Source organism: Emydura macquarii, unplaced genomic scaffold (assembly GCF_026122565.2).
Source record: "Emydura macquarii macquarii isolate MOO-44397 ecotype Brisbane River unplaced genomic scaffold, CSIRO-AGI_Emac_v2 contig_499, whole genome shotgun sequence".
NCBI classification, from domain to species: Eukaryota; Metazoa; Chordata; order Testudines; family Chelidae; genus Emydura; species Emydura macquarii.
This window is the reverse complement of record NW_027130636.1, coordinates 5734873-5749016: the sequence shown is the minus strand read 5'-3', so window position 1 is coordinate 5749016 and position 14144 is coordinate 5734873. Positions and strand designations below refer to the sequence as shown.

Genomic DNA, 14144 nt, shown 5'->3' with positions numbered 1-14144 from the left:
AATGGATACTGGGACTTGATTAATAAAGAATTAAAGAAGCATAATATAATTAATGCCAATCAACATGGGTTTATGGAAAATAGATCCTGTCAGATGAACTTGATTTCTTTTTTTTGACAAGGTAACAGATTTGGTTGATAAAGGTAAAAGTGTTGACATAATATACTTAGACTTCTGTAAGGCATGACATGTTGATTAAAAAATAGAACCATATAAAATGAACATAGCACACATTAAATGGATTAAAAGCTGGCTAACTGATCGGTCTCAAAATGTAATTGTAAATGGGGAATGTCACTGAACGAGTGTGTTTCCAGTAAGGTCCCACATGGATCGGTTCTTGGTCCTAGACTCTAATATTTTTATCAGTGACCTGGAAGAAAGCGTAAGATCATCATTGATAAAGTTTGCAGATGATACAAATATTGGTGGAGTGGTAAATAATGAACAGGATAGATCACTGATCCAGAATGAGCTGGACAGTTTAGTAAACTGGGTGCAAGCAAATAATATTTGGCTTTTTATTCGGCTAAATGTAAATGCATATGTCTAGGAACATATGTCGGTCATACTTACAGGATGAGGGACTTTATCCTGGAAAACAGTGACTTTGAAAAAGATTTAGGGGTGGTGGTGGATAATCATCTGACCACAAGCTCCCAGTGTGATGCTGGGCCAAAAGAGTTAATGTGATCCTGGGATGCATAAACAGAGGAATCTTGAGTAGGAATAGAGAGGTTATTTTACCTCTATATTTGGCATTGGGGTGACCACTGCTGGAATGCTGTGTCCAGTTCTAATGTCCAAAATTCAGGAAAGATGTTGATAAATTGGAGAGAGTTCAGAGAAGAGCCAGAAAAATGATTAAAGGATTAGAAAACATGCCTTATAGTGATAGACTCAAAGAGCTCCATCTATTTAGCTTAACAATGAGAAGGTTAAGGGGTGACTTGATCACAGTCTATAAGTGTCTACCTAGGGAGCAAATATTTAATATTGGGCTCTTCGATCTAGCAGAGAAAGGTGTAACACAATCCAATGGCTGGAAATTAAAGCTAGACAAATTCAGATTAGAAATGAAACATACATTTTAACAGTGAGGATAATTAATCATTGGAACAATTTACCGAGTTGTAGCAAAGTGATGTGGCCTCCGTCCCAGGCTGATGCTGAAGGGCCAACCCACACCACCTGGTGGGCAGGCCCGGATACAGCACAACCCTCCCACTGGAAGTGCAGGGGTGGGACAAGAAGAGGAAGTATAAAAGCAAAGCCCTGCAGCTCATTCAGAGGAGAGCCATTGGAGGAGAAAGATGTCTCTGGCCTGCTGCTGGGGAGGGAGCCTGGCAAAGACTCTGGCCGGACCAAGGACCCACCATAGCCACTCAATAACCTCGATGCCGATGAGCTGCTGGGACTGCCACGGGCGACCTCCCCCGATGAGGCCAATGACAATCCTGAGAGGCAGGTACCTTGTGAGGGGGTGGAGGAAGCGGCCCAGGGGTAGCCGCTCACAGTCCAGCTGTGCTTGTGCCTGAGCACTGGTCAGTGCCAAAGCCCCGACAACCCTGCGTTCTCCTCCCCCCATTGCCAGCCCACCACAGGGGTGGTAGCCTCACCCAGCCTGTGAAACCTCTCTGGTGCTCAACCCCTTTTGCCTGCGAGCCCTAGACTATGCTGGTGCTCAGTGGTTCCCAATCTTTTCAGTTCAAGGGCCACAGATACCATTTTTACAACCTTAAAGGGCCACCAGTCTCTCTGCCAGCAGGTTCCCCACATACACACACACTGCAGCCAGACAGAAGGAGTTCAGTGAGGAGGCTGCCTTCCTCTTCGCTCATCTCCCATCTCCCTAGCTGCAGCGGGGAAATCAAACGCATCCTGTAGCTCTGTGCACTCCACCTGGATCCCTAGGCAGTGGCTCCCTTCTGCAGCCAGGGGGATGGGAGATCAGTGCTTCCCTCCATTTGGTCCAGCAGGGACCCCAGCACCCAGGGACTGACCCCCTAACTATTGGCTGTCCTGCCCTGCCAGGAGGGCCAGGCACCTAGACTGAGGGGAGCCCCCTTCCTCCCCCACCTTTGTCTCTGGGGACTCTCCTTAGTGTGGATTGCGAAGAGGCGTGGTTTCCCTCCGAGGCTGATGCCGAGGGGCAGCCCCAATCAGTTACACAAGGGTTGTAATGGACTCTCTATCAGTGACAAGTTTTAAATCAAGTTTGGATGTTTTTCTAAAAGATCTACTCTAGGAATTATTCTGAGGGTTCTGTGGCCTTTGTTACACAGGAGGTCAGACGAGATGACCACTTGGTCCCTTCTGGCCTTGGAATCTATAAATCTATAAGGGCCACAGATTATTTTGGAATTCCTGAAGAATTTCTGAGCAGCAACTCCTCTCTGCTTGAAGCACTGTCTGGCACACAGTCAACCAAGGAACCAACTACAGTGTGCACAAGAGTTTTAATCTCACGGGCTTTCCCCTTTGGGTTGCAATTGGAAAGGATACTAAAGGTAGTAAAGGGACGTCTGCAGGGAAATGACACTGTGTCTTACCAACTCACAGTCCCTCCAGAAGAACTTCCTAGGCAGCTACTGTGTGAAGCTCAGAGACCAGATAGAATAAGGCTCTCACCTTAGGGAACTTGCTTTCCTCATCAATGAGGGAGACAATGTTCATGGGTTTGAGTGCGATCACTTCCAAAGCCTGGTGGTTGTCCGTGAAGTCAATGTGGTTCCAGGAGATGTGCTCTGCAAGGTACTCCTCCTGCTCTAGCTTGAAGACATGGCGCACAAAGAACTGCTGAAGATGCTCGTTGGCAAAATTAATACAGAACTGCTCAAAACTGCAGGGGAACAACATGGGATCCACTGTCATATCTGTGTCACCTGGTTCCATCACTACTATTGTACAGTATTATCGAATACTCTATATTAGAGACATACACACATGAAACACTGTTCTAGTTTAGATTACACCATATCACATTATTAACGGACATCCCTTTTGTATGTTGTTCTATCTGGGCACATATCATCACACCCAGCAACCCAGATGCAATATATTCCTTCTTCTGTGATACCAGCTAGAAATCAGCCAATCAGTGAGTTGTATATATATGAAATAATCTGATTATTTCATTGTATGTATATAATTTTAAAGAAACCCTTAAGAGCTCCCTGGTTGTGTGCATAGCTAGCCTGTGTAATTGTGTGATCTGATTTCTTTTACTCTTGTCCTCTCTGCCACCTTCCCTCTTTTGTTTGTCACTCGTGCATCTTCCACCTGGTCTTGTAAGAGGTATCTGGGCAGCCTGCCCACGGGAGCAGAGAAATCAAGCAGCCAAAAACCATGTACTGGAGACTAGACAAGAGGAAAGCATGCAGGGAATGGGAACCAAGGGTGTCCACAATATGATCTCCATTAAAATGTGGTCCATGTTATGATAAAGTTGGAGAACCCCTGTGCTGTGCAACATTTCTCACATGTAACTGCACCTGCGTGGCAGGAAAATTCAGCACAGGGATGTGCATCATGATTGTCACTAAGAAAGTTCAGTGATGGAAACCAACATCATCTTTTCTTTGAGAGCCAAGATGACAATGAAGGAGAATATTAATTAATTCCTTCCCTCCCTTTGTGTCTGCTATTTGTCATCTTCCCTGATGGAAATGAATCTGGAACATCCTACCTGTTGGTGTTAAAGTTTTCAAAACCAAAGATGTCCAGAAGCCCAGTGGAGCTGTGTGAACTTTTAGGATTCTGAGAGGGGGTGTTGAAAATGGCAGCATTGATCTTATTTACAATCCACAAAAAGAGGTGCCCATAGATCCCCTGAGGAAGAATTAAAAAGGAGGTAAGGGCCCCGTACTGCAAACCCTCCTGGGCCTAGTGCTTGCTATGCTGAATGATGTCAATATGCACCCCCCAAGGTAGCAAGATGTAGGTCCCAGTGGTAAATGTTTGCAGAACCAGGCCCTGAGGCAGTCAATAGACGCAGCTCTGAAAGCACGCCCAGTCTTTGAAAAGCATGGATGCAATGCACACTTGGAGAGGTGATGAGTTCCTTTACCTTCACAAAGGCGTCTCTCCCATCAGCAGTCTGGGCAACGCTCAGGGGCCTAGACACACTCTCTCCTCGGATAATGATCGAGTGGTTTGTGAGACTGTTTTTGAGTTCCCCGGAGTCCACCTGTGGGAATAATCATTGCAACTTGGTCATTCTATGTAGGTAAAGGAGATCTGGCAAAGCTGGGAGGAGTCTGACTCAGGAAAAGGAGTAGGATAGCATTAGGGAAAGCAGAGGCAGGCTGTCTGACTGGTACTGTGGCCTACTGTCACAGGAGAAACAGCTGTTACTGGGGCCTAGAGGGAAAGATCTCACAGTCTGGAGGGGCATCTGCAGTGGCATCACTGTCAGCATCAGCAGTGACAGGGGGACATAGCACAAAAGGAAAATACCATTATTAACCCTTCCCTAGCAGCACATGTGCCAACAACCCACCCTCCCAGAAGGGGGAACAAACATGAGAGCTCATCGGAGAAGACGAGACTCCAGTACCTCCAGCAGTTTGGTTGCTATAGAAAAGTGTGATGAATCCAGCACATCAGAGCAGTCCAAGTTATCATACACAGTAGCTGGGAAGAGGAAACAACAGACCTCAGTACACAGTACAAGTAACTATTACTACGGTGTATGGCTGTATTGTTCCTGTTTATATTCCAGTAGTATCCAAAGGTCCCAGCCAGGATCAAGATCTCTTGCTGAGCACTGTACAGAAACACAGGCCCTGTCCATAGCTGCAGAGTTTTAGCAGTACAGGTAACCCAGTATACTATACTGGCAAAGTGCTCCTGGGGTGCTTTGTACTGTTAAATAGTCAAACCACTCCCACAAATGAAACAAGCTATACTGGTAAAAGCGTAGCTTTTGCCAGTACAGCTGCACCTATGCTAGGACTTCTGCCAGCGCAGCTCTGTCAGTCAGGGATCACATCTCTTCACACTGCTGGCCGACGTAGCTATGCTGTCAGTCTGGAGTGTAGACCAGTGAGAAAGTCCCTGTGCTAAGAAGTTCACAGCCTAAGAGACTATTCAGATCACACTGAATAGCGAATGTGAGCGTCCCCTACAGAATGTATTCAGTGCAATATAAAGGCTGCAGCTATGATCAAACCCAACTCAGAGAATTCACAACAGCCGTAACTCAGCCACTCCCCTCCCGCTCCCCCTCACACAAATAGTACCTTTCATTACCATATGTGCCATGACACTGTATTTATTTAATGCCTCTGTGTGTGTAATGGGGCCTCTTTATAGCCTGGCAACCTTGCTTGACAGTGAAAATAGTAACAGGATCACTTCTCAGAACAGAATTCAATAGGCTCACCAACCAGTACTTTTATTATGTGTAGCTGCTGCTCTTCAAACTGCCCCCACTCATCTTCTGCACCTGTCTGGCAGACAGTCACGATCTGGCCCTTAGACAAGAGGGCAGATAGTGACCCACGGACTTGAAGCACTGAAGCACTGAAGGGAAGACATAGCTGCAGGCAGTGCTGGGTTTACCTTCAAACTCTATGTTCCCCAAGTGCAGAATAGCAGCCAGCAGCTTGCTGATGTCCCAGTGCTCAGAATCTGAGAACATGAGGATCTTCATAGCAGAGCGGATGTGAGCATATTCCTTCGCATCATTACGGCCGTCACAGGAGGTGCAGTCACCCTGCATAACAGCATATTCATGGGCACAAGGAAATCCTCCGGGTGTTAATATAGACTTAGCAGACCAGCAGAACAAAACGTGTATAACAGAATTGCCCTGGGTGCTGCTTGTTACAGACCCAAGATACAAACTCTCCAGGTTTTCTATTTTCCCTTTCTAGAATGGTTTCTCTCTTCTCTCCCACTCAAAAGAAGGCTCCACACCACTTTGAGTGGTGTTAGTCAACATGCATATGTTAGGCATAGCATGCGCCACATGACTAGGTATTATGTGTATGATATTAATATAATGCTCATTACATATATGGGTATTGGGAAGTTGTGTTAACTGAATGTGTTACACTCTTCCCACAATTCTGTTCACCCATGTCAGGCATTGCACAACATTTTGCAAAGCTGAGGTCAGCTTTGGCATTAGAAAATAGCAACCTTGTCACTTTATATCTGTAGATATCCGCATCCCCGGATGAGGATATCTTCGGACCATTTCTTGCGGGTCATGGATTGGATGGTCATGGAAGTCGGACCTCTGTGATTTCTGGGGTAGGGCTAGAGCAACTGCCAGCCAGGGGTTCAGCCAGAACAGCTGATCAGCTGTTAGGTGGGCAGCAGGGCTCAACAGCTGATGCTGTTAGGTGGGTGGGTGGGATTCATCAGCTGTTTGGGGTGGCAGGGGCTCAACAGCTGATGGGGGGGGGAGGGGAAGCTGCTGGCTCCAAAGCAGCTGATGTGCAGATGCGGTTAAATCTAAAAGAGGGAGAGCGGATTGCAGGTCAGGTAAAAATGTATTCCAGTGGATGTGGATGGGATGCGGCTCCATATATTGATATCTGCGGAGGGCTCTGTATGAATCCCCCTTGTGCTACGTGCAGATAGGGAGTATTTTCAGGGCTCATCAACACTTGGAATGCAGCATTCAAAACGAGAGATGGCAAGAATAGAGAGATACCAAGGCCAAAGCTGGCTAACGAGTGAGTTAAACTTAAACCTTAAGTGAGTAGAGGGGCTGTTAGCTGGCAAACAACCACAATACAAACAGAAGCAGGTTTGCCGATGGCTCTTTGAAACACACTTTCTGTGTTAGGTGAACATGCTATGGAATAAGAATGGCTTTCTGGAAGGAGGGTAGATATGTCTCCTTTTCCTATTGTGCTGTGTTGTCTTTAGACAATGCATTGGGCTATGTTCAGTTATTTGGTTTCCTGAACCTTTTTACAGGCGAACTGTGAGTGTAATCAAACTGTTGGCTATGCCTTACTGTCAGTAGTGGGATGGGGCATCCATTATTGGCCAAACAACACATGCTCCCACAGCTGGGCTGAGTGATATGGGAAGAGAAAAGAGACACTTAGGCTGGGGGGCTGCTTCAATAACCAGCTACATTAAGGGCTGCTCTGGAGCAGGGAAGGAGAAGGCACAACTTTCAACAGTCCACCCGCTGCTTTATCAGTCACCATGAAATACATTTGCAGTGTTTCTTAAGACAGATTTGAGGTCACACCTCCTTTCTTGCCCCTGCTGGAGCTTTTCTCTGCCTCTGCCCAAACCCTAATCCTGGCCCTAGTTAGGAGGAGTAATCCCCAGTTTGAGAAATAAGACAGGCAGGGTTAGGACAGTGGTAGAAAATGCCTTTGTAAAATCAGAACACTAGATTCTAGCACAGGACAGTGAGCGGCACCCAAAAACAACACTCGAAAGATCTTCAGCAAAAGTCCGCCTGGCAGAGCTCAGAGCTCTGCCCTATAGAAGTTATTTGCTACTTTCCATGTAAATAACTCATTTGGGGCTGGCCCATAGTGTAGGGCATGTTTGCTGAGTCTGAGACCCAGGCAACACAGTGGCAGCAGGAAGAGTGAAGTGTCCCTATGTGCTTCTCTATTTGTAGCACTGAGAATAGCTATTTGCACCAACAGCTGAGCACAACAAAAACCATGGAACGATTTCCTGTTGATCTAATCTGTCTCTCTAAATATTTTACTGCACTCATCACTGATCTGAAAGGACTTCAGACCTTCATGGAATACACAGGGCTTGAACTGCAGTAATAAGTGCTGACTGACTTATCATTTTGTCCTTACTCATCCTGTAATTAACTATCTGGGGAATCTGCTCCTTGGGTAAATTTCACACAGGGACACTTTCCTTTAGAACCCATGGCAGTAGAGTTGCTTCAGCTGTGAAATAAAGAAATATTTTGTACCCGTTAATTCCTTTTCTCTGAGAAATACATCCAAGCTTTGTGTTCTCTCTGCTGGGAGACCAATGGCAGTCACCTGGAAACTGGACTGCAATGTAAATGCAGGCAATGAGGAGCCAAGTAAAAAAGGTATTGATCTTTCTTAAGGCTGCTCTTGATGGACAGCTTTAACTGCCATGGTTGCGCCCATTGACTGATACAATACAATAAAAGCATAGAGGACACTGTAGCTGAGCCAACAACATCTTTAAAGATAATTGTTCTTCCATGCTAGGCATGACCATTTCTATGGGATAACCAGCCATCTGCAGAGGACACGCATTGCACGCACTGCCGCTGCAACACATGATCATGGCCCAGCATGACAAACCAAAATGCGACAGTGCTCAAGGAGATGAAAACAGAGGGAGAGGCATTTTACCATAGTGAGGTAGGTGTACTCTGAAGCAGTGCCCAGGTTCAACATCTTCTTCTGCTCCTGATTCATCCCCATTAGCATGCAGTAAAATATGTGATAGTTCCTCTCCTCTGGAGCCTGGAATGAGAGAAGTGCACTCAGTGGACAGATCTGTTAGTGCAATCTCACTGACACCTAGGGACTCCCTGATTAGCCCTTACCTGCCGACAAACGCGGGACTTCTCCAGAAGAAACTGTTCTACCTGGGCTCCTTCTATCACACCGGCTCGGTTGAAGTGGATGTCAATGTATTTCCCAAAGCGGCTTGAGTTGTCGTTTCGAATTGTCTTGGCATTTCCAAACGCTAGTGTGGGAGTGTAGGACAGAGACAGTTGCTGGGTTTATTCCCACTGAAGGCATGGCAACGTCATTTTCTGCTGGCATTTCCCCTGGTGAGCTTCAGATTCCAGTGCTGTGTGATCTGGCTCACACTGGGAATGGCAGTCCCGAGACTCCATCCTACACTCAGCTGAACAGAGTGGCAGACAGCTGTGCATGGAAGCAAGTGGGCTCTAAATTTCTCATGTAGGTAGGGAGGAGGCACCAGATCTCTCAACATGGGAAGCAGGGAAGCTGTGGGATGATCTGCTCCAGATACAATCTCCCTCAGCCAATCACCTTCCCATAGCCTAGGGCAAGTGCATGCCCGCCCCTCACCATAACTCCCCCAGCATGACTCCTTCCTGTTCCCAAAGCTCTCCTGCAATTGCTTAGCCTGGCCCCGCCTCTGACACTAAGCTTCTCTCGCCCTAGAATAAGTCCTTCCAAACCCCAACCATCAAAAATTTGCCACAGGTTCCCAATTCAGTGCCTTCCACCCACTGAAACTTTTGTGCCACTTAGGGAAGCAATCCCTGACCTCATCCCTGTGGAGGCTTTCCTTGATCTGAGAAAGCTGTACAGGACTCACTTAGGAGCCCATGGAAGCCTTTTTTGTGTGTGTCTGCTGAGATAGACACAGAGATTGGCCATCTCACATGGCACTGAAACTCGCCATCTCACATGGCACTGAAATGCCACTGAACAGCCAAGCACATCATTAGACTGCCTTTTGATGACTCAGATCATTGAGACACTTGGCACCTGTCCTAAAAATGAAGGTAAGAGTAACATGTATAGAGTTGTCATCTGCCAAGCAGAGAACTACCAGGTAATCGGCATAGAATAGAGATTCTATAAAATTCAACTAACATGAGCAGCTCTCTCTAGTAATCCTATTCATTCACATATTTTAAAAGCAGAAGGGAACATTCATCTAAACTGACCTCCTGCATAACACAGGTCATGGGATTACACCCTTCATCAAGCCCGTATCTTGTGGTTGAGCTAGAACATATATTTTAGAAAGACATCCAATCTTGATTTAAAGACAAGGCTGGATCTTGTTATGCTAGATTGAAGAGTCCTCTATTATCTGAAAATTTCTCCCTGTGTAGGTACTTACAGACCATGATCAAATCACCTGTTAAGTCTTCTCTTGGATAAAATAAATAGATTATGCTTCTTAAAAATGTTGAATGACTATCCTTGTGTCTTAGAATATCCAGTTTCAACATATCGGAACAGGGTTGAGTCAAAAATGGTAGAAACCCTGCAGATCTGGGGCAAAATCTCAGATGAACCACACAGATTTTGGGGAGAACTTTCTGCAGACTTTGCCAAAATTCCTTGGAGATTCCTATTGTTCTTCATCAACCACTACATCATCGAGGCTTTAACAAGTTCAGCTGCTGTGCAGCTTCAATGGCCCTAAGACGTCACTGCATTACTCCAGCTTTCCGCTGGTATAAATCCATTGAAATCACTGGTATTGTAGCGAGTCAGGCAACTTAGCTACATAACATACCTTCCAGGATGGGGTTGGCCTCCAGAATCTGCTGCTCAATCCAGGAATGCTGACCACTGATAGCAGCTAAAAACTGCAGTATCAGCTTAGTGCTTTCAGTCTTCCCAGCTCCAGATTCTCCACTGGGATCCAAAATATAAATGTGATAAATCAGTGTCTTGGTTTCTTTTTCTCTGCTACAATGGGGAAAATGGCAGACCAGGGCAAGAATTCACTGATATTCTCCATAGTGTGAGACTGTCCTGACTGAGTCTCATGTAGAGAGTGAGACGCTTACCTTGCATAGTCTTTCACTGAAGTGAAGCTATTCTTTGTACTAAAATGTTAAGGGCTAAATTATTCCATCAGTTACACGAGTACAAATCCACTGAAGCCATTGGGTTTGCCCCAGTGTGAAGGAGAAGAAAATTTGGCCTTTCATCTCTAGTACCTTATCATATTGTCTGTGCTGGTTTCAGTATATTAACTTCTTGTTCCCAACATCTCTTCTGCTAGCAATAGACATAATTTCATTGAGATTATCCAGCTCCTTGCACAGAAGATTAACAGAAGACAAGTACAAGGCCTATCTTGGTAGGATAAAGACAATGTTTTTTTGTCTTGTTTTAGGAGGGGAGATTAACTTTCTCAGAGACAATCTCTGCTTTCAGAAAGCTAAATTTAATCTGCAAACACAATAGCTACCTTCCAAAGGTAAAAGGCTTCCCTGGTATGGACATTATACTCAGGCTTCCTGTTCTCCATATATTTATAAAGAGTCTATGTGTAGAATGTCCTACTGAACTCAGACGGAAATGATGGGTTTTGGAAATATAAACATGTACATGGGAGTAGCCTGTTGATCCATTTTTCTTGCTAAATATTTCCAGTAAGGGCTCCAACTACAGAAACCACACAACAAATATACAGTGGAGATTTTCAGCCCTGCCTCTGAAGCTGTGTGTAGAAATGTCATGTATGCACCCATTTGTACGAACACAGCTGACATACTTAGATACACACTGTATGCTCATTTAGATGCACAAACACACATTCAGGACTGAATATTCAGGGTTTCTGTTGGGCTTTTCTGAGTCCTAACTGAAAATAACACAACAAAAGAAAAAATGGGCCCTTCTTGTTTTCCCTCGTGTTATCCAAGCCTCCCGAAAGGATTGAAGAGATTGTCACCTCCCCAAACACTTTGGGAATGCTTTTCTGTTCAATCAGGGTGGTACATCTACCATTATTAGTCCCACCCATGCCTCCAGTTACCTGATGACACAGCACTGGTCTCTCTTATTCCTCTTCATGTTGAAATAACAGTTGTCTGCGATAGCAAAGACATGGGGAGGCAGCTCCCCAATTCTCTTGTTACTGTAGAGTCTGATCTGTTCCACTGTGTAGAGTGGCAACACCTGGTATGGATTTACGGCTACCAAGATCGAGCCTGTGTAGGTCTGAAAGAGGTGAGAGTTACTTGTATCATCAAGTCCAGACACAGCAGAATACAGCCATAGCCACCCTGTGCTCTGATCTCGTCAGAGCTGGTAAGATAAGCAGGTTCTGGAAAGGATAAGGAACTTGTAGGGAAAATCCCAATTGCTGCAGAAAGTTGTATTGGTGATTACGCTCTTCCCTCTGAGTCAGTATTACTATGCTGCTGGACATAGCATCGTTCAGATGAGACAAAAAGCTGTGGTCCTGACTAATATTAGTCATTAAGGATCCCCTGGTGCTTTTTGCAAAAGAAGAGATACTAACCGTGATCGCCTGGCCAAGTTCCAGCTCAGTTAATTACACTGTGGCTAAAATCTCTATTAGCTCAACCAGATATGGTATTTTTTGCTTCTTATCATTAACTGTTGTGTAGTGTTGCCGAGTGCTGTTAAATAGCTGTTGTATTCTACCCCAGATGTGGCTGCACTTCAGGGGTAAACAAAATAACTGGGGTGTGTGTGTATAACCCCCCCACCAGTTGGTTTGCCTAGCCCTGGAAGGTGTGTGTATGTGTATATATAGATACTGATATATACAATAATTTGATAAAGTTTATAAAGTGCCAAATGGGATCCATTTGGATGAAAGCTACTGCAATATATAAATGCAAGATGATTATGTACAAGAGCGTCAAAATACTGTATGACTGCCAGAGTCTGTTGTAATGGGTGTTTCATCTGTTACATTATGTTGCTATATCTGCTATAGTAGCACCGATTAAAATCAGGGCTCGATTATGCTGGGCACTATGCATAAACATGTTGTAAGAGACAGCCCTTGCCTTGTAAAGTTTACAATCAAAACAGACAAGAAGAACAAAGCCTGGGAGAAATTAAGTATCCTGGTTTTACAGATGGCATAGTAAGGCACAGAGAAATTAAGTGGGTTAAGTTGCCAAGGCTCACACAGGATGTCTGTGGCAAAGCCAGAAAGTGAAAACAGAGCTCCTGAGTCCCAAGCCAATGCCTTACACACAAGACCAATGTTCCTCTCAATATATTTTATTGCATCACAATTAAATAAAGGTCAAATTGAACCGAAAGACAAGCCAGATCATGCCACTGCCAACTATAACAACTAGAGCATCTGTTTGGAATAATAGTTTATTATATCTGCACGTGAACTGTTGAAATTAGCATAGCAGAGTGTATGTTGATTTCCTAACTACAGGCTGTAACATGGACCTGATATCTGTCTTAATGTCTGGACTGACAAACAGAGGGTCACCAATGCTAATATTCACTTTAGGAAGAAAATTAGAAGGCAGCTCTCTCACTGTCCGTGCATACTGTTCTTGATTCACTCAGTGATTTCAAAGCCTGGTGTCAGCTCTCGTTCTTGCAGACAGTGTGCTACGATGAGATCAGTGATGAGAGAAGAAAAGGGAGAATTTCAGAAATGGGAAGACACTAAGACTAAAGCTCTCCCAGCCCAGAATCTGTGGCCAATCTGGCAGCAAGGCACATGTAAGAGGCTGCTCCGTGACTGACACATTAGTCCCCCTGACAGAAGTATGTTTCATTTCTTATTCTTAAATAAGATTTGTCTCTTTGCCTTGGCACTCACGTAGATTTTGTGCTCCTGGTGGCGGATGAGGAGGTTGCGCACGATGCCGGCTTCATTCAGGTCCCCGAGGCGAATCATGTCTTCCACCCCTTGAGCAGAGGTGGGATGCATCGGGCGCACAGTGCTGATGTTCCGAGCAGTGATCCAATGTTCCTTAAATAGAACAACACAACATCTTTTAATTAATCATCTGGGATTTTGTACACTAGCTCAGGGGCACCCAAAGGAGGGAGCCACATTGCCATGGAAGGAAACCAAATGTAACTTACACTTGCACTGTGTGGATTTAACTGGCACAACACAGAGCAGATTGCAGCAGCCTTTATCTTTAATACGTATGTGCAGCTTGCTGAGACTAAGACCCAGCATGTGATGCTTGGCTCAAGATAGGGCATTGCATGCTGGGAATATAGTCAAGATCCTGTGGCAAGTTGGACCTAAGTGAACCAGCAAAGTCCCTGGATTTTGTTATGCTCCAGGGGAATTTCTGTGGCAGCTTCACTTAAATTAAAAATATGAACGTTTTTAATTGAAATATGAAAAGGAATGAAACAATCAGTTCAGTAGCCCATATTTTGATATTCAATTCAGTGAGTGATTTTACACCATCCCCACAGTTTTCAATATGTTGCAGATCTGTGCATTGACGAAGTATAATGGCATTGTAAAAACTCTTGAGGGGAAGCCTGAGATTTGGAAGCTGGGATGGGGACAGCTGAGCTTTTGGTATCAGGAACGGGTGAGATGAATGGAGCCATTCACACCTCCTCGAGCTATCTTTTCAAGCCAGCTGCAGGTGCTGAATGACAACATTGCATCAGTTTGTGTTCAGTTCTCATTCTCAATGTTATCTGCACAACCAGGAGGGCTAGAAATGGAAT

The 14144-nt window shown here is 45.0% G+C and overlaps 1 protein-coding gene across 1 annotated transcript in view; it reads right to left on the bottom strand.

Annotated features, from left to right (window-relative positions):
- The window catches only part of MYO7B (myosin VIIB), a 75957-nt gene extending 62583 nt beyond the window's left edge, over positions 1–13374 (bottom strand). The window contains exons 1-10 of the mRNA XM_067538850.1: positions 13264–13374; positions 11473–11657; positions 10219–10340; positions 8516–8676; positions 8337–8441; positions 5566–5719; positions 4559–4635; positions 4070–4189; positions 3689–3831; positions 2632–2842 (exon numbers count right to left, since the gene is read on the bottom strand). Of these exons, the coding sequence (XP_067394951.1) occupies positions 2632–2842; positions 3689–3831; positions 4070–4189; positions 4559–4635; positions 5566–5719; positions 8337–8441; positions 8516–8676; positions 10219–10340; positions 11473–11657; positions 13264–13374 (1389 nt within the window). The remainder of the gene's footprint in view (positions 1–2631; positions 2843–3688; positions 3832–4069; positions 4190–4558; positions 4636–5565; positions 5720–8336; positions 8442–8515; positions 8677–10218; positions 10341–11472; positions 11658–13263) is intronic.
- Between the last annotated feature and the right edge of the window lie 770 nt (positions 13375–14144).